This window comes from Vicia villosa, unplaced genomic scaffold (assembly GCF_029867415.1).
Source record: "Vicia villosa cultivar HV-30 ecotype Madison, WI unplaced genomic scaffold, Vvil1.0 ctg.002294F_1_1, whole genome shotgun sequence".
Classification (NCBI taxonomy): Eukaryota; Viridiplantae; Streptophyta; class Magnoliopsida; order Fabales; family Fabaceae; genus Vicia; species Vicia villosa.
In genome coordinates, this window is record NW_026705886.1 from 100,899 (window position 1) to 120,857 (window position 19,959).

The window sequence follows — 19,959 nt, forward strand, 5'->3', positions numbered from 1 at the left end:
AGATTACTTTTAGCGTCAAAACCACTCAAACCACACCGCGAACACCCTAGTCACGCATCCAAAAATAGACACAGTTAATGTGGAAAAAAAATTATATGACATTGTTTGAAGAAAAAAAACCCTACTATTTAATTATCTTATTATATTATTAAATTAATTTTTGTTTTTTATAATTATTTTATATATATAAATATCAGTCATTGAATTCATCTAGAGAAAAAAATTAATAGTCACATTAATATATTAACATTCTCTATTGATGATATATATATATATATATATATATATATATATATATATATATATATATATATATATATATATATATATATATATGAGGAGGGATCAAATTACACCCGAAGAGTTACACCACGAGTTACACTCGTTCAATAACTACATTTCGAATTAATATTTTTTAAATTCAACCGTTGGATTGAAACATAATATCATATAGATCATACCTATAAAATTTGAGCTTAATCTATAATGATTTACTATGTCATTGAATTGCATCAAAATTAACGTTATATGAAAGCTCATTTTGACGTTAATCTTTGGATATCTTGATCGTATAGTAAATCATTATAGATTAAGCTCAAACTTTATAGGTATGATATTATGTTTCAATCCAACGGTTGAATTTAAAAAATATTAATTCAAAATGTAGTTATTGAATGAGTGTAACTCGTGGTGTAACTCTTCGGGTGTAATTTGATCCCTCCTCTATATGTATATATATATATATATATATATATATATATATATATATATATATATATATATATATATATATATATATATATATATATATATATATATATATATATATGTGTGTGTGAAGTCTAGGGTGATGGAACAATTAAGTCTCTCGTGAGTGTATCATTAATAATATATCATTAGATCTATTTTAAAGAAATGAAGGGTTCAGATTTTTTTTTTTTTGTTAAAAAGAGCAGCACTTATGCATTTTACACCCAATCTCTGCTCTTTTGTTTTGTTCCGCAAAAATTTTCACAGAAATGTTTCTCTCCTTCTGTTACCCAAATGTTCATGGCTATATGACTTCCTTTCATATATATCCAATATATCTATATCTAAGTAATTATCATCATTAATTTCCTTCCCCTTATCTCTCTTTTGTTAGAAAGAAAGTAATTTTTATGTTTGAAGAAAAAAAACCAATAAAGTTAAAATTAATAATGACAATAATATTAATAATAACAAAAAGTATACATGAAATGAAATGCAACAGTTTCACATTCTTATCATTATTTAATTCGACATCTTAATTTTTTTTTTTAAAAACAGAGCATCTTAATCTTAGTCTAACATTAATCTTTCTTATGCACAATTTGCATCTAACCAATAAACTTAAAACCCAGATTTCAAAAAAAAAATCATCAATTTGATTCAATCTCTTTACATCATGGAACATTGCCCCCTCCTCCATCGTCTCTGCCTTCACCGTCAATGGTGAAATTTCTCTCTCCATTAAACTGTGATGTTCATTAGAGTTAAAGTTTACAGTGAATCCACAACGAGTAAATCGGCAATAAAAAGTTAACTCAGTGATGGAAGAGATTTTAAAGGGAATTAAAATGAGAGTGAAGAGATAGCTATTAAGTTTTGATAAGATGCTGAAGATATAAATGTTGGGGACAACTTCTCTACCCATCACAAAAAGTTGGGTAATGTAAATCTTACCGAACTTTTTGAGTTGGGTAGATAAAAATTCATCATAAATATTACCTTTTTTTCTCTAAAAAGATCTGAACCCTTAATTTATTTTGAATAGATCTGATATATTCTTGATGGTACATTGGTGAGACTTAATTGCTCCCTCACCCTAGACTTCACCATAAATATGAGTTTAAAGGTAGTGCACCGATAGTATAAACTAACTTTACACATACAATCAGTTTTTTAAAATTAAAATTGTATTTTAATTAGATACATGGTTGTGATTGGTTGACTATGTAAAAATAGTGCATATCCCTTTTCTCTTAAAATATATTAGGATGCGTTTGTTTGACGGATTTAAATTATAATCCCAAGAATGTTCTTCCTTGGAATGATAATCCCAAGAGTTTTATTCCCATCAATTTGCTTGGTAAATAATTAAAAGATTCAAGGAATAATTTTGAATTTTATTTTATTTATAGTTTTAAATTTTAAAAAATATAAAATAATGTGTTTTTTTTTACAAAAGCAAACTCAACATATTTCATTCATTAAACAAAGCTCAATACAAGGAGGTATCACATTAAAAATCCTACGCCTAGTCCAAGAATTGGCCGCCTTAGCTAACGTATGGACAACCAAATTCGCTTGGCGCTTAATGAACTTTACCTCAAAGTTCGGAAATAAACATAACATATCTTGAATAGATCTAATGATAAAACTAAATTCAGAGGAGCCGACATGTTTAACTTGGACAGAATTGACAACAACTTGACAATCACTTTCAAAGACAACATGAGAAAATTGGGAGGAGATAGCATGTTGGATTGCTTCCTTCGAAGCAATGGCTTCAGCTTCAAAGACCGAAAGCAGGCCTACATCCCACGAAATATCTGCTCTGATAAATCTCCCCAAATGATCCCTAAAGCACCAACCTCTATTAGTAGTACCACGAACATTATTAAAACCCGCATCAACATTGCATTTCACCTGATTTACCATTGGCGGACTCCAAACCGCGGAAACATTATTAGTATCGCACTCTGAATGTGTTGAAATGATATAAAAGTGGGTAGTTTGAGTTGGTTACTTTTTATTCCCATGGAAATATATAATTCCCACCCTATGACATGAGAATAAATAGTTAAAATTTTGTAAATAACTTATATTCCTGAGAATTATTTATTCCAAGACATTCTTTTTCTTTCCTCATCTACCAAACAAAAAAATAATTATTTTCAGCCTCAAGTTCCCAAAGAATTTTTTTTCTAGCACCGAAACAAACACACCCTTAAATATTATGTTTGGATAAACATTTGATAGCTTCGTAGGTTTTTATCAAAATAACATTACTGTCTCTCTCACCATATTTCAAACGGCGACACGAGTTAAAACGTCGAACGGTCACCCATTTTCGTAAACAACAAAAACGCCGACAACCACCACGGCGGCGCAAGAGCCACTCCGATGGACCTAGCAACTAGCAACAACGCTACAAAACTTAAAATCACCGCGCCGCAAAACTGAAAACCCATCACCATGTTTCGTTACAGTCGCAGAGCATTCCTCTGCCATAACCCTAACCCTAACCTCACATTCACAAAACCCTCTCCCATTCTCAACCTTCTCCTCCAACCCTTTTCATCCTCTCCCCAAAACCATACTTTCACACTCAACTACCTCATTCAAAACCTCGCTTTCTCCCCCGAAACCGCCTCCAAAATCTCCACCAAAGTTAATCTCACCAACTCACAAAACCCCGATTCCGTCCTCGCCTTATTCAAATCCCACGGCTTCTCAAATTCCCAGCTTTCCACTATCATCAAAACCTGCCCCATTCTCCTCACTTACGACCCCAACAAAACCCTTCTCCCCAAACTCAATTTCCTTCTCCAAAAGGGTGCTTCTACTTCAGACCTCATCGACATCATCACCAAAAACCCAAGGTTCTTATATCTCAGCTTGCACAAATCCATCACCCCATTTTATGATTTAGTCAAAAGATTCCTACTTACCGATGAATCGACCATCGCATCTCTTAAATTACACGTTTGCTTGATTTATTCGAGAACCCCGTCTCGGAATATTCAATTCCTGATTCAAAATGGGGTTCCCGAGTCTAAAGTTGGTATTTTGTATCGAAATTGGTATATTGTACTCACTCAGAATCCTCCGGTATTTGAGAAGGCAGTGATGGAACTAATTGAATTGGGATTCAACCCCAAAACTACTTTTTTCACTGTCGCATTGCGAGCTAAGCTTATGAAACACAGATGGCAAACCAAGGTTGATGTCTACAAGAAATGGGGTTGGTCTGAGGAAGATATTGTGTCGGCATTTTTGAGGTATCCGTGGTGTATGATGGCATCTGTGGATAAAATTGAGGCAGTAATGAAGTTTTTTGTTGATCACATTGGTTGGGATTCGCGTGTACTTGCGAAAGATCCCGTACTTATTATGATGAGTTTGGAGAAAAGGGTTATTCCTCGGGCTTTTGTCTTGAAATATCTTGAATCCAAAGGTTTGGTTAAGGATACTAAATTGGTTAGACCCTTCATTGTTACTGAGGATGTATTTTTGAAGAAATTTGTGAATTGTTTTAAAGAAGAAGCTTCTTATTTGTTGAAGCTGTATGAAGAGAAAAAAGATGTTTCAAATAGTGTTTGAGAAACGGTTTGCGATTGTAATTTGGGAAGCTACATCAATCATGGCGCAATTTGACTGCAATATAGTACCCGGTTTTGAAGATAGAGGAGATAGATATGCAAGGGGCTTCTCATGTATCTTTGACTTTTTTGGGTTTGAAACAGTGAGTGTCTACTACGTGTATAAGCTTATACAAGTCTTTCACTTATCACCCTGTATGATTCGTTCACCGATTAAAGGGAAAATCATAGCCATTTAGACTAGAAATACTAGTTGTAATTTGACAACTAATAATGTCTCTTGCAAGCAACATGAGTTAGTTACCTTAAATTCACTATTTGTTGCACAAGTGAGCGCAAACATGATATGAAAAACCTTAAAATACAATCTTGCTTGTGGTTTTTTTATACCAAAGTTTATTGCTTACTATCCATTACTTTGCTTATGATCTTGATCACAAAAATGTACAAACTAAAACCAAAATAAGATGAGAGGATGATGTTTGTTTGGAAAGAAACAAGTATACATCTATTTTTGTCACAAGTATTTCCTAGTTAGCTTACCTCTCTCTATCGTTGCTTCTGTCTCAGTTCTCAAGTTTGTTATCACTTTTCTTCTCTACTATTTTTCAAGCAGTTTTGTTGATAACTTTGATAGCATTATATATGAGCAGAATAATTATTATTATTCTGTTTGTGCACTGCCTTTTTGTTTTGATACAAATTTGGTTAGCAGCCGGTCAACCTTATTGGCTGCTTATTGTTTTAGTTATTTAATCATACGTCTTCAAGTTGGCTAAGGGGTAGAAGAGATTAAAGTTATTAAGATATGAGATCTTGATGATGAACTATCCCATGGTAGTGTAAGACTGTGTGTGAGTCATTTTTTGCTGATTGGTTAGTCTGCTACTTTAGTTGTGCACATGCTTGGAGGAAGCCAATGGTGAAGGCTTTGCAGATAGGCATTTGCTCAGACACTTACTCGTTAGTGGTTGTTGCAGGTGATGTTCCCTTGTTCTGAAGGGCGTTACCTTTTTTTTCTCACTAACTAGTTATAAGCTGAAAGGCTATTATATCAGCAATAATTTCCTTTTATTATTACTAATTTATGTTCAAATTCATAACTACACATGGTTTAGGGAATTTGAAAACTACTGTGTATTCTTTGAGTGTGTATTATAACTGTGATGTGGTTTTTGTTAAACTGGTGAGTGCTGGAATTTATTTGAGTTCCGTGGAGTATGTAGCGTCATATGTAACATCAAAGAAAATAATTTATTTGAATTTATTTGGAATGCGATGAATATGACAATTTTAGTTACTTTTGAGTTTTTATGCTCCATTACTCTGGCTGCTTAGTAGTAAGTGTTTGTGACTTTTCTGTGATGATTTGCAGACAAAGCTTCTAAACTTATGAAGTTGTATGAAGATAATAGAGGCACTAGAAGATATTACAGATATGGAAGTTGCATGTGTCTCTTTTTGGGTTTGAAATGAAATAATCAATTTTAAGTTTTAACCTGTGATTGATATTAGTTTACAAAATTCTATCGGTATTAGTTTATCTAGTGTCATAAACATTTGTGAGATTTATGGCAGAGAGTTTATGAAAACAACTTATAATATTGACATGTTTATAAGTTATTTTTAGCTTCTTTCCAAAAATTCCACTGGATAGCTTTTGAGAACAATATATAGGTTTATTTTGTGTTTTTGTTAAAGAAATAGCTTATATTATGAAAACTTAACCATCATTTTCAAACATGACACAAGTTTGCGCGGAAGTTCTTCAAGTGTTGTTGTCCTTGTAGTTGTGAAAAGCACAATAGAGTCGATGGCACCGACAATGTACTATACGGAAGTCTTTTGTTCGCTGATATGCAAATATCCTTAAAGTATTCAGTCATTCCTCCTAACCATAGGGGGGTTAGGATATTTATAAACACAAAGAACTCGTTCTTCCCTGAGAATTGGAAGAGCGGTTTCTTTCTTGGAGAAGTGGTAAATACAAACTTTTTAGGGACTCGTGGTCTTTTCACATAGTAATGGAGTTACCACTTTAATAACATGAGTTTGGGTCGGCTAATCCATGCCTTAGGCGAGGTGGATAGTTGGGTGACCCATGACCTGCCATATAAGGGTCACCTAATTCCTCATATAGTCCTTTTAGGACGCCCCATGACTTGTCATATAACTGATATAAGGCTCACCTGATTTGTCATATGGTCTTTTTAAGCCGCTTTTGGGCTGATTGAGTTATGGGCGGTACTCTTTTAGAGCCCAATCAAAATAATCTTAGTCTATTGTCCTTAAAGCACGAGGTTTGGGAAGAGCCGAGTAACTTAAGTTAAGCAGAAGATAATTTCTTTATGGGCGAGACTTGAAAGGGTGAGTTCTTTAAGCGAGACTTAGAAAAGCGAGTTCCTCAGACGAGACTTGAAAATGCGAGTCCCTCTGGAGAAACTTGAAAAGGCGAGTTTCTCATGCGTGTCTTGAAAAACCGAGTCTATCCTATCTATCTCTTAGGCATTTTCTTTTGTACTATATGTATTGTTGCACCGTTAGAGGGTTTCTTGTGGCCTTGCGGTATGTTTATTGATTTCATGTTATTGTCATTCTATTATTTGTTCCTCTTAGTTCTTCGTTCTTTAAGTGGGAGAAAACACCTCGTGAGGCTAAGCCTTGAGGGACGGTGACAATTTTCAATCTTGACTCGAACGAGATGACCTTTTAGAGCGACCTTGACTCCTCATCAAGATAATAGCCTAAAAAGGTTGTAAGGATTCCTTATAAGGGTTTAACATGGTAGCATAATAAGGCGGCAAAGATCTTTGATAAGGGTCCGACAAGATTCGTTCTGTCAAATGAAAAATATTACACAAACAATATAATGAAATCTATGTTTTACTCCGCTCTAGGGATGTCAATGGGGTGGGGCGGGGGCGGGGGATACATTCCCATCACAATCCCCGCCCTCGAATCTATTCCCCATCCCCACTTCGGGTCCCTGCTACGGGGGGATTTTGTCCCCCATCCCCATCCCCGCGGATCCCCACGGGTCCCCACGGATCCCCATGGTTCATGCACAGATCCATAAACATGATTTTTTATTTATTATTTTAAATCAAATTAATAGTAAAAGCTTAAAAAAACTAACCACAAGAAATTTAGAAATTATTCTTTTATGATAAATATATTGTTTTAACAATATTTAATCTATAATATTGAGTGTCATAACCACCAAAATTTCAAACTAAAAAAATTAAAATAATCATTTATATCTCACTCTTTTACTAACAATACATATATATTTTAAATTTGTGTGTAAGATTAATTATATGAAATGGCAAATAAACTTCCATAATAATTTAAAATTATATAAAACATAAGGACATTATGTTACTTTAGGCGGGGCGGGGACTCCACGGGGCGGGGGATATTTACGTCACCCCCGTCTCCGAAGTGCTTTCAGGGAGACTTTGTTCCCCATCCCTGTCCCCGCGGGGAAAATAATCCCCGTCTTTGGGGCCCCAAACGGGGAATCCCCACGGGGATTGTAACACCCTTTTTATACCCCAGATAAATAAGCATATAATCAGAGAATAAACATGCATATAATTCAAAAGGGCGTCACATCGATGTTTTCAAAAACTAAAAACTTTAAAAAAAAACGACAGCATTTATCCATAATATACAATACACCTGGTCATTTCAAAATAACACCTAAACATGTAATTTCAATTCATATAGAATATGCATTCACAGCGGAAAATACTAAATACTCATGTATTTCATAAAATGATTCCTGTCCCATACCAGGATCATATCTCAATAAGCATCTCAACATAAAATAAACCATAATCAGAATAGTTGGCTTAAAAGCCTCTCAAACAACAAGTAGTCAAATAACAATTTCTCAAGTCATAACATAATACATAACCAATTAGAAACATGAGTTCAACACGCCTAGTCTACCCAGTGTTACATGACCAGAGCATCGACTCACTACCTAATCTCCAACAAAACACGGGAGAAAACTCCGGCTAGATCGCGCACGAGCTACTAAACTCCAGAACCTGCATGTCGCCAAACGAGGGCAACATTAAAACAGAAGGGTGAGAATACGAATCATTATGAAGAAAGTATGATAAGATACAATGGTTAAGATCAACAATTAGACGAATTCATTACACCTTGCCTAATCATGTAACATAATATGAATCAATATATTCACATATATTAAGCCTTCAACAAGTATAAAGAGTATACTATTCTAATTCCAATACTATATTTCCAATTATGCACATAACCATAATTATCACATATTCACACATTTAACCAAATATGTATCCAAACATCACTCATTTCAATTATCAAACTCATACACATATCACAATTACATCAATTCACATATTCAATTACCACATAACTCTAATGTGACTCAATGCAAGATATGTGACGCTATGCTTGTGGTACCGCAATGTGGACCCAACGTTTCACCGCTTTCCGATTCAATATCTAGAATCCAAGCCACGCTTCCGATCCGGACAAGATCAAAGCCACCACGTATGTTTCCAATTAAGAATCAACGTATTCTACGTCTATTTCCATTCAAGGATCACCGTCTATTACCATGTGAACCCACAGTTTCACCGCTTCCACAAGCCGACTATGCCATGAATGAATGTACAATTACCAAACAACTATGCAATTAAGATTATCTCATCAATCTTAACTTATCGCATATCCATAATAATTCAACTCCATGAATTATATATCAAATTGTACACAACATTCACAACACATTGATATCAATTCACATGATAGAAACAATATTCAATTATGATTCACAAAATACAATTAACACTAGTAAATCGTACTATCTCATGTTAATTCATATTGCCAACAAATATAAGAATATACTTCCAAACCAAATATCAATTCATTAGTATTTGGCCAAAAATACAATTACGGTTAAATTCTCAAGATACCATACTTTATCGACAAAACCAAATAATTGATCTAATTCAAAATTTATTCCAATCAATTAAACTTATTGAAATTAATTCAACTATTAAATAACTCAACCAATTAATAATTACACTACATTAGTTCCAATTTACTAATTCATTTTCTATTCCTAAACCAATATTTAATATAAAAGATATTTAAATCCATACTATTTCGGTCGGTTCGTAAATATCACATTTTCAACAAAATAACACCACCATGTTAATCTACTAATTAGACTTAGCTACCACGTAAGTTTTCATTAAATTCCGGACAACTAATTATACCGTTTAATTCGGCTATTCGGTCAAACGGGACTGTTTCTATTATTTCAATTTATGTATATCATCTCATAATTATGCTTCCTAACACTTTGAACGGGAACCCAAACGGAATTACGGTTTAAAAGATATGAATTGTTAAAGTTTCAACAAAAAAACAAACACCGACATCATACACTGACAACTCTAAACATGTCAGAATTACACAAACAATTAAAAATATGACTCTTAATAATTCAAAACAACTCCGACAATTTTATTAACAACTCTAACGACTCTTTTAATAACTCTATCAGAATTGAAAATAATTTAGCTTAGCAAATATTATCAATATCCTACTTTTATTTTATAATAATACTTGTATATAATTAATTACACTTATAATTATAAACAAATAAAACAAGGATTATATAAAATTTATACACTGTACATTTTACTACACCAGCAAGTATTAAGGCAAGATAGAAATCCACTCCATGGCTTTATTTCAGAATCGGGAAAATGAAGTAGTCATAAAATTGATCTTAAATGTTACTCAGTATCTATTTAAATTTTTAAAGTATAAAATAACAGTAGAGATGTCTCTCTTATCACATGCATATTCTACACAAATTAATATGGATATCATTGCCAAATAAATTAATCCACTATTAAATAAACTAGTAATTTTACATAAGCATATAATTAAGTGATAGCATGGCTTGTTTCTATTATCGCAAGCATACTTTTTCAATCAAGCAGTATCTATTCAAAACATTTACAGAATAATACTAATACGGTTATAATGTCAGGATATCAAGCACTTGGAACAATCATAAAATATATCACACAAAGTTTCTCAAGAACATATAAACACTACCAATAGTGAAAAATTAAAAGAAAACCTAACAATCACAAAACCATGAGAATTTAAGGATTTCAATCTAAACATGTTTCTACTCATTGACTCAATCATATTAACCCATAATAATAAGGATTCTCCCTCTTACCTTGAATCAATCTCCTTCTATCTTCTAGTTTTTCCCTAAATCCTCTTCTCTTCTCCTCTTTCTCCTCTAGCCTCCTTTTTCTTCTTTTTTCCCTGAATGAGTTATAACCTCTAAAACCCTATTTTCCTTACTATCTCTATTTTTAATGAGCTTAACCCACAATCAATTTCATATTTTATTTTTACTACTTAGGCCCAATTAGTTATATCCCTCTAATATATTAATTAACTCATTAAACCCAATAAACACAATTATACGCAAAATTAATATATATATATATATATATATATATATATATATATATATATATATATATATATATATATATATATATATATATCAATTAACGCATTAAATTAATTAAATAAATAATTATCACACCAAATTAATTAATATAATCAATTATTATACTACCTAACAATCAATTAATTAATTAACACACCAAATAAAGTCAAAATAAATAGTAAAATAAATACTGATAAAATCCTCTAATAACTCAATATCTCATATTTCCGGTCAAATCTTAATTACTCGGAAAATTTCCAAAACGCTAAATATTAACTCATTAATATTTCTAATACTAAAAATATTAAATTTTTTTATTAAATATCGATCCGCTATCCCGAACTAATACCGACTAAATCATTCCAAAAAGCAAAAATTTCGATAACATCACAAATGACTAAATTAAGAAAATAATTATTAAAAACACTAAATAATATAATTACTAATATAATTAATAAAAATATTAATAAAAATCGGGATGTTACAGGGATCCCTGCTAATGGAGGCAATTTGACATCCCTACTCCGCTCCACTTCTTTCCATCATGTTTCATTTTGTTCCTTCCTGTCAAATTAAAAAAATTACACAAACAATAGAATAAAATATATGTTCTACTCCGCTCCACTTCATTCCATCATGTTTCATTCTGCTCCGTTCTGTCAAATTAAAAAAATTACATAAACAATATAATAAAATATGTAGCGTCATATATATATATATATATATATATATATATATATATATATATATATATATATATATATATGAGTTTAAAGGTAGTGCACTGACAGTGTATATAAATTTTACACATACATCCAATCAAAATCCTTACACTTGCCATGTCATATTAGTTTTTTAAAATTAAAATTATGTTTTAATTGGATACATGGTTGTGATTGGTTGACAGTGTAAAAAAACTTTACACTGTCAGTGCATATCCCTTTCTATATATATATATATATATATATATATATATATATATATATATATATATATATATATATATATATATATATATATATATATATATATATATATATATATATAGGGAGCATATCAAGTGAGAGCATTTTAAAATGAGAGATGAGAGGAATAAATATTAACCATTGGATTCATCAAGAGAGAGAAGGTTAATGCATTAATGTGACTATTAATTTCTCTCTCTTGATGAATCTAATGGTTGCTATTTATTCCTCTCATCTCTCATTATAAAATGCTCTCACTTGATATGCTCCCTATATATATATATATTATTATTTAATATTTTTTGTGAACCAAACAATAACATGATAGAATATGTGTATTTACGGACAACTATTTCCTCCCCTAATGTTCGACTCTGCTCCACTCTATATTAATATCGTGTTTCATTCCGCTACAATTCTTTCAATCAAAACGTAGACTTATGCGATATTATAAAACGAACCAAGCAGAAACGGCGAGAGATCAACAAACACCATAGCGCAACTCTTGATCTTCTTACTGCAACAACAATGGTATGAATCAAACTACACTCCTAACACTGTTAATCCCATCATCATGTTTCGTTACAACATTGCCAGCTCATTGTTCTACCGTAATAACCTCACATTCACAACTCGCTCTCCCTTTTCATCATCTTCTTCTTCTTCCAAAAACCACGCTTTCACTGTCAACTACCTCATTCAAAACCTCAGTTTCTCTCCACAAACAGCTTCCAAAATCTCCACCAAACTTCTTCTCCACAACTCTCAAAACCCCGATTCAGTCCTCGCATTATTCAAATCCCACGGCTTCTCAAATTCCCAGCTTTCCACTATCATCAAAACCTGCCCCATTCTCCTCACTTACGACCCCAACAAAACCATTCTCCCCAAACTCAATTTCCTTCTCCAAAAGGGTGCTTCCACTTCAGACCTCATCGACATCATCACCAAAAATCCAAGGTTCTTATACCTCAGCTTGCAAAATTCCATCACCCCATTTTATGATTTAGTCAAAAGATTCCTACTTTCTGATCAATCAACCATCGCCTCTATCAAAATTAACCCTTGCTTCATTTCTTCTAAAACCCTTTCTCACAATATTCAATTTCTCCTTCAAAATGGGGTCCCTGACTCTAAAGTTGTTTCCTTTTTGCTTCGAAATTGGAATAACCTACTCACTCAAAACCCTTCATTGTTTAAGAAGGTAGTGGTGGAAGTAATGGAATTGGGATTCAACCCCAAAACTACTTTTTTCACTGTAGCATTGCGTGCTAAGATTATGAAACCCATATGGGAAACCAAGATTCATGTCTATAAGAAATGGGGTTGGTCTGAAGAAAATATTGGGTCCGCATTTGTCATGTATCCATGGTGTATGTTGGCATCTGTGGATAACATTGAGGCATCGATGAATTTTTTTGTCAATCACATGGGTTGGGATTCCCGTGTGCTTGCCAAAAATCCAATACTTCTTTTGCTGAGTCTGGAGAAAAGGGTTATTCCTAGGGCTTTTGTCTTGAAGTTTCTTGAATCTAAAGGTTTGATTAAGGATGCTAAATTGGCTGCTCCTTTCAGAGTGTCTGAGGATTTGTTTTTGAAGAGATATGTGAATCGATTTAAGGAAGAATCTTGTCAGTTGTTGGAATTGTATCAAGAGAAAAAAGGTGTTTCAAATAAGACTTTGCGACAGAAATATGGGAAGCGACATAAACTGTCTCCACAACCATGACACGGTGTGGCAGGATTTAGAACCTTGTTTTGAAGATGGCACAACCTCTTGCGTATCTTTGACTTTTTTGGGTTTGATATAGTCAATTTAGTTGGTGTCTAGTACTAGTATTAGCTTACCAAGTCTTTCACTTGAAAATCACAGCTATTTAGATTAGAACTACTTGTTGTAATTTGACATGAAAATCATAGCTATTTAGATTAGAACTACTTGTTGTAATGACTTTTGAATGCAACATGAGTTATATATTTTGGTACACAGTCAGGTCTACTGTTCTTCAAGCAGTTTTGTTGATAGCTTTGATGGCTTTATATGATGAATTGATGATTATTCTTATCCTGTCTGTTTGTGCAATGCCCTTTTTCGTTTCGATACAAATTTGGTCAGCAGCCGATCAACCTCACTGGCTACTTATCGTTTTAGTTATATAATCGTATGTCTTCAAGTTGAGTAAAGGGAAGCTGAGATAGAAGTATTGTACCTCATAAAATATGAGATCTTGATGATGAACTATGCCGTGGTAGGAGTGTAGGACTGTGTGTGACTCGTTTTTCTGTTGATTGGCTGTTGAATATTTCGAAGGAAATGTTTAAAACCTAAAGGACATACAAAATAAGAGGCTTTAGTTGGCTAGTCAGCTGCTTTAGTTGTGCACATGCTTGGAAGCGAATGACAAAGGCTTTGCAGAGAGCCATCTGCACAGCCACTTAACTGCTTAGGGGTTGTTTGTTAATCACTTATTAAACATGTTTAATTGTTTCTTATGAATCAACCATTGCATATCTCATAACCAGATTTGGTTCAGGGAATTCAAGGGAGTTTGTTTGTAGGTTCACGTGTTAGAGTTAGATACACTCGATTCAAATGTGATGAATATCACAATTTTTTAGTTAATGTTTAGTTTCAATACTCCATTGCTTTGGCTACTTTTCAGTAAAATTTTGTGTGTGGTTTGAACCTATAGATGTAGCAGAGTATAGCAGTAAAGATATAGCAATGTGTGTCTAAGAAAAAGAAGCTATGCTTCTTCAATTTTCAGGAAGTTGTTACTATTCAAAAGAAAAAACTCATTGTTGACTCTAATATCTTTCTTTTCAATTACTCTTAATGATCTATCCACTGCATTCAGGGGAATGCAGCAGTCACATATTTGAGACATTGGTGGGTGTTCAGAATCATTTTTCTTATAAATATTTCAAGCACTCTCAAATATGTCTTAGAGTTGCAATACAGAAATATTCAGGATAATTCAGCATTTTATCGAGTTTGCCCAAGACTGACGAAAACTCGAATGTAGCGAAGAGTGTCTAAAATTTATAGTGAAGAGGATATACATTTTTGTGATGTCATTTTCTGAATCCAGAATGCTGAATTTATAGGTTATATGTGAAGAATGTGCAAATAGGATAATAAGTAATCTAATTAGGCAAACAACATTATGAGATTTGACCGATCATAATGAGAAACACAATTAATAGATTAACTTCTCCAAACAAAAGCAAAAATAAAGAGAGAAAAAAATTGCAACTATACTTTTTTTCTGACATGTAAACAACATAATAACTAAAAAAAAAAAAAACTTACACATAAGTTCTCAAATTGAAAATCTTAAAATTTGTGATTGAGAGCTCAAAATCAACGCCATCTTGGTTGAATCCAGGTACCCTTTAAGTGTTCTTTCACATTATGAAAATCCACCACTTGACCATGTTGAAATGTGTGATAGTTGTTTGTTTCTAAAGAATAAAACACAAGACTCTGGCCATAAAATCTAGAAAAATAAATTTTGTTTTCCATTCCAGGGATGCTTGCCACAGCAGAAAATGATGTTTTACCAACAAAAAGCATGTGATTTTTGAGGCTTTCAACTTTGATCCATGTCATTGTAGACTCATTCAACATGAAAACTTGAACTCCACCCTTTGCTAAAGGACCCTCAAATACTGACAGTAGATTGCCATCACATTCAACTAGAAAGTTATTGAAATAATTGCTACTTGGAGCTTGAGGCTCCTCAAGTTCTTTCCAACTTGTGCTTCCTCTTGTTACTTTTACTACTCCTAATTTTCCTGTTATGCTGAGAAAATAAAATAATCCATTATGAAAAGTAGGACTTACATTGTAGAAAGGAAATTTCCAATCTACAAATGCGAAATTGCTAGAAACTTTGTTCCCAAGGAGATGTACATGCGCTGTTGTCGTGGGAGATAACGATGACATTTCATTCAACTCAACAACAACGCATTTATAAGAGGTTGGGGAATGTGACATGCCAAAACACCTGATATGCCTGATTGGTTTATGCTGTAATGAAAGATGTATTACTTGTTTTGTAAATGGATTGAAGAAAACTTGACATTCTATAAAATCGTCAACTGCCACCACTAATAGCCAACCATCTTTTGAACAACAAATTTCTGAATTCAAGCTCCAGCCTTTATCTTGTGGAAAGTTTATGATGTATTTGTATTCGAGGCCATGCTTAGGATTGACAAAAGAGAAGACATTGTTCTTTGAGAACACAAATAAAGGACACGAGGAGTGATCATCAAACCTTGACATTGACGTGGATGAAGATGATCTCCAGTGAATCGGTGGTGCGGCTAGACGAAGGAGTTTGTTACTAGCTCGAAAATGCAAATAAGAAAACACATCATTAATATTTTTTGCAATCACTTCAACCACGTCTTGAGGAAGTGCATATTCATTATGTGCGATGATATCCGCTGCATCCTTTAAATAGACTACATCACATATACTTTTATTTTCTCTAATTTCTTCTTTGAATGTATCCATCCTACAAAACATATATAAATTATAATAAAATTAAAAAATAGTCCTTGTATACGGGAGAAACATATATTTAAAACAATACAAATGTGTCAAAAATCAAAAAAGTACCTTGTATCTGGCATGAACCATCTTGAATAAGATCTACTTTCTGATAAATTAGAGAAACGCGGAGAAGTCACAAGACAATTGTCTTCAATATTGTAAATATAGAAAAATTTGAAATTCTCTAACGCGATATAGATGCGGCCTCCTTCAGTTTCTGGATTAATTGCTTGACAAGCAAAGGCTGAATTAATACTCGATACAAAGAACACTTTATCCTTGATGCTTTGGACCTTTTCCCACACTTGTTGACGACAATCAAATTTGTAAACAACAACCGCAGTAACCCTACCCAGTACATGGAAAATTTCGATTCGAAATAGTTGGTTGTTGGATTCAATCAAGTGACTTATAAGTTGCTGGAAGTTAGTTGGTTGCTGTTTTATCATGCGTTGATATAAGCATCTGATTGTAAAGCCATTAAGTTGATGTTTTTCAATAACTACCATAGTAGAATGGTAGCCTGCATAGATGCAACCATTGCAGTAAACTGGGTTATCAAAATAGGTGACAAAAGGAATTCTACCCTGCATGGCAAAACCTCTAACAATGCCGTTAAAAAAGGACACTTTAGTCCATTGTTGATCTCCAAATTGGTAATAGAATATTGAAGGGTGGTGTGATAAAAATAAATAAATGGAGCATGTTTGATGATATGCAGATGGAGGGGATGACAAAACGCAATCACGAAAAACAGTGCCATTGTGATGAAGTGGTGGGAGAATGATTTTTTTAAGGTCATATGGATTCCAGAGAAACAAGTTACTAACGTATTTTGATATAATGTTTTCCCAAAGAAACCAACCATGTTGTATGGTTAGAAGGTTTGATTTCCACAATTCTGGATTCCATGTAGAATAGGTTTCAGATGGATTTGATATGTTGCAAAAGGTTTGAGTCTTTAGGGTTTTACCAGTGAAATATAGAAGCATAGGTTTTCTCTCTCTTTCCATGTTCGGCAACTCTCTTTTTCTGTATCAAACAATAAACTAAAATTGGAGAGAATAATGAAGTGTTTTGGAGTCTTTAGGGTTTTACCATTGAAATATAGAAGCATAGGTTTTCTCTCTCTTTCCATATCTGAATTAGAGTAAGGGTTTTATTTACACTTTTTAGAGTTTGTTAAGACTTAGTATGTGTTCCTACTATTTAGCAAGCTAAATAATTATGATATTTACCATCAAAATTTAAAAAATTACATTTATTTTTTAACAAGTTACAATCAATTTTCAACATCCACCGTCCTTCTTGTCGGAAAAAAATAAATTCCACCGCCCTTTGTTTAAAAAGAAAGGGATTTTCTTTTTTATTTTCTCTAATTTTTCATATATTAGTGAAGAATATTTATTGTAACAAACAAATCATATAATTTATTATTAAATTAAATACAAGTAAATCAACTAACAATATTATTGTTTTTTCATCACTTATTAATTATAAACGAAATGAGTACAAGAGATCTCAAACCCTTACAACGGCACAAAAACAACTAACTATTTAAAACAAGTTAAATGAAGAGTATTCCATACATGAAAACCATTGGATACTGAGGGTTTGTTACCAATCCCCATCCACTTTCAAGAAAGAAATTTGATTGCCGATAAACATTCGAAAAAGCTACACAAGCTACCTTTGAAGAGAATAGCATTTCGCATCAATCACAAGCTCCAAACTGAGGCCATCCAAATCACACTAATAACATTTCTATCCCCGCTATTCTTCACCTTCTGAGAGATGCTAGAAACACCTGTCATATCTACTGCAGAAGAACAAGGGTAATCGTCAATCCATTTGATAACCTTAGCCCAAATTCTCCTAGAAAAATCACAGCAGCCGAATAAGTGAATTCTTGAGCACTTGTCTCTAACGTCCACCAGAATGCCTCTTTAGGGAAGTGTTGTAGTATCCAACCCTGAAAAAATACGGTGATCAAACATACTATCACAAATATATAATAAACTTTGAGAAAATGTAGAAGGATATATGATTGTTACTGCTAAGAGGATACAACTGCCAACCACAGTCCTTGCCTTCCACAAGCATCCCTCTTCGAGTCTGTGGTAGGTGTACGTCAGTGTAGCTGCTCCCTAGTTGTACTCATGGACACGTGCGATATTCGATAAGTACGTCAGCTAAACAACGTATGTGTACATTGAGCTTGTGTCCACAAAGAGCTGAGTGCCTATCAAATTTAGGAAGTAACATCTCAACACCTGCTCTCTGTGTATATCCACCTCTGCCTCGTCACCAGCAGCCTCATGCCGCAAGAAGCTCCGCATCATATATCCGCTGCAAGGAGTGAAACCTCACGTGCCTCCCACGGGTCCTCTCCACCTCCTCAATTGCATCAGTAGGATCAGCCCGCAACCCCTCAATCAACATCTCCATCGCTTCTTCCTTCGTCAGCCTACCGTGACCAAGGAGGATACCCCTGATAGGTAGATGTAGGAGGCATGCAATGTCGTCAGGAGTGATGATAATCTCATCGTGAGGAAGATGAAAGGACGAAGTCTCTGGATGCCACCTCTCTGCAAATGCCATTAGTATCCCATTATGGATCGTCTGGAAGCCGACCTGATAGAGGTCCCTCAGCCCAGAAGCTGCGAGTGCATCCTGAAACCACGACTCGTCAGGCTGTACGAGAGCGACAATCTTCTGGCCGTGGTTGTAGAACCTCTGGGGATCCCTCTCCTGAAATTTTCTAAAAAAAACACTGGTATACCTTCAAGCAAAGTCATAAACTGGATAAAAAAGTAATAATCAAAGAAAACTTACCTCCCTCTCCAAGATATGCCTGGCTGAATGATTTGTCAAGAGGGATGCATCTATAGGACAGGGTATGCAGAGAGGATAATAAGTAAACTAATTAGGCAAACAACATAATATAATTTGACCGATTATAATGAGAAACAAAATTAATAGATTAACTTCTCCAAACAAAAGCAAAAATAAAGAGAGAAGAAAAATGCAACTATACTTTTTTCTGACATGTAAACAACATAATAACTATATAAAAAACTTACACATAAGTTCTCAAATTGAAAATCTAAATTTTTTTGATTGAGAGCTCAAAATTAATGCCATCTTGGTTGAATCCAGGTGCCCTTTAAGTGTTCTTTCACATTATGAAAATCCACCACTTGATCATGTTGAAATGTGTCATAGTTCTTTGTTTCTAAAGAATAAAACACAAGACTCTGGCCATTAAGTCTAGAAAAGTAAATTTTGTTTTCCATTCCAAGAATGCTTGCCACAACAGAAAATGATGTTTTACCAACAAAAAGCATGTGATTTTTGAGGCTTTCAACTTTGATCCATGTCATTGTAGACTCATTCAACATGAAAACTTGAACTCCACCCTTCGGTAAAAGACCCTTAAATACTGACAGTAGATTGCCATCACATTCAACTAAAAAGTTATTGATATAATTGCTACATGGCGCTGTTGTCATGGGAGATAATGATGATATTTCATTCAAC

The 19,959-nt window shown here is 33.6% G+C and overlaps 2 protein-coding genes and 1 pseudogene across 2 annotated transcripts; 2 read left to right on the forward strand and 1 right to left on the reverse strand.

Moving 5' to 3' along the window:
- The first annotated feature begins 3,017 nt into the window (after positions 1–3,017).
- On the forward strand, positions 3,018–4,580 carry LOC131638372 (uncharacterized). The gene has a single exon (XM_058908931.1). The coding sequence runs from the start codon at positions 3,220–3,222 to the stop codon at positions 4,345–4,347; it is 1,128 nt and encodes a 375-aa protein (XP_058764914.1). The 5' UTR covers positions 3,018–3,219; the 3' UTR covers positions 4,348–4,580.
- A 7,674-nt stretch (positions 4,581–12,254) lies between these two features.
- Positions 12,255–13,880, forward strand: LOC131638367 (uncharacterized). Its single transcript, XM_058908923.1, has one exon. It carries the CDS (start codon positions 12,430–12,432, stop codon positions 13,582–13,584), a length of 1,155 nt encoding a protein of 384 aa, XP_058764906.1. The 5' UTR covers positions 12,255–12,429; the 3' UTR covers positions 13,585–13,880.
- A 1,333-nt stretch (positions 13,881–15,213) lies between these two features.
- Positions 15,214–17,432, reverse strand: LOC131638364 (uncharacterized; annotated as a pseudogene).
- Positions 17,433–19,959: the final 2,527 nt, after the last annotated feature.

Bases quoted from the DNA above. Each gene is read 5' to 3' on its own strand.
- LOC131638367 (XM_058908923.1), top strand. From the start codon at position 12,430: ATGTTTCGTTACAACATTGCCAGCTCATTGTTCTACCGTAATAACCTC.
- LOC131638372 (XM_058908931.1), top strand. From the start codon at position 3,220: ATGTTTCGTTACAGTCGCAGAGCATTCCTCTGCCATAACCCTAACCCT.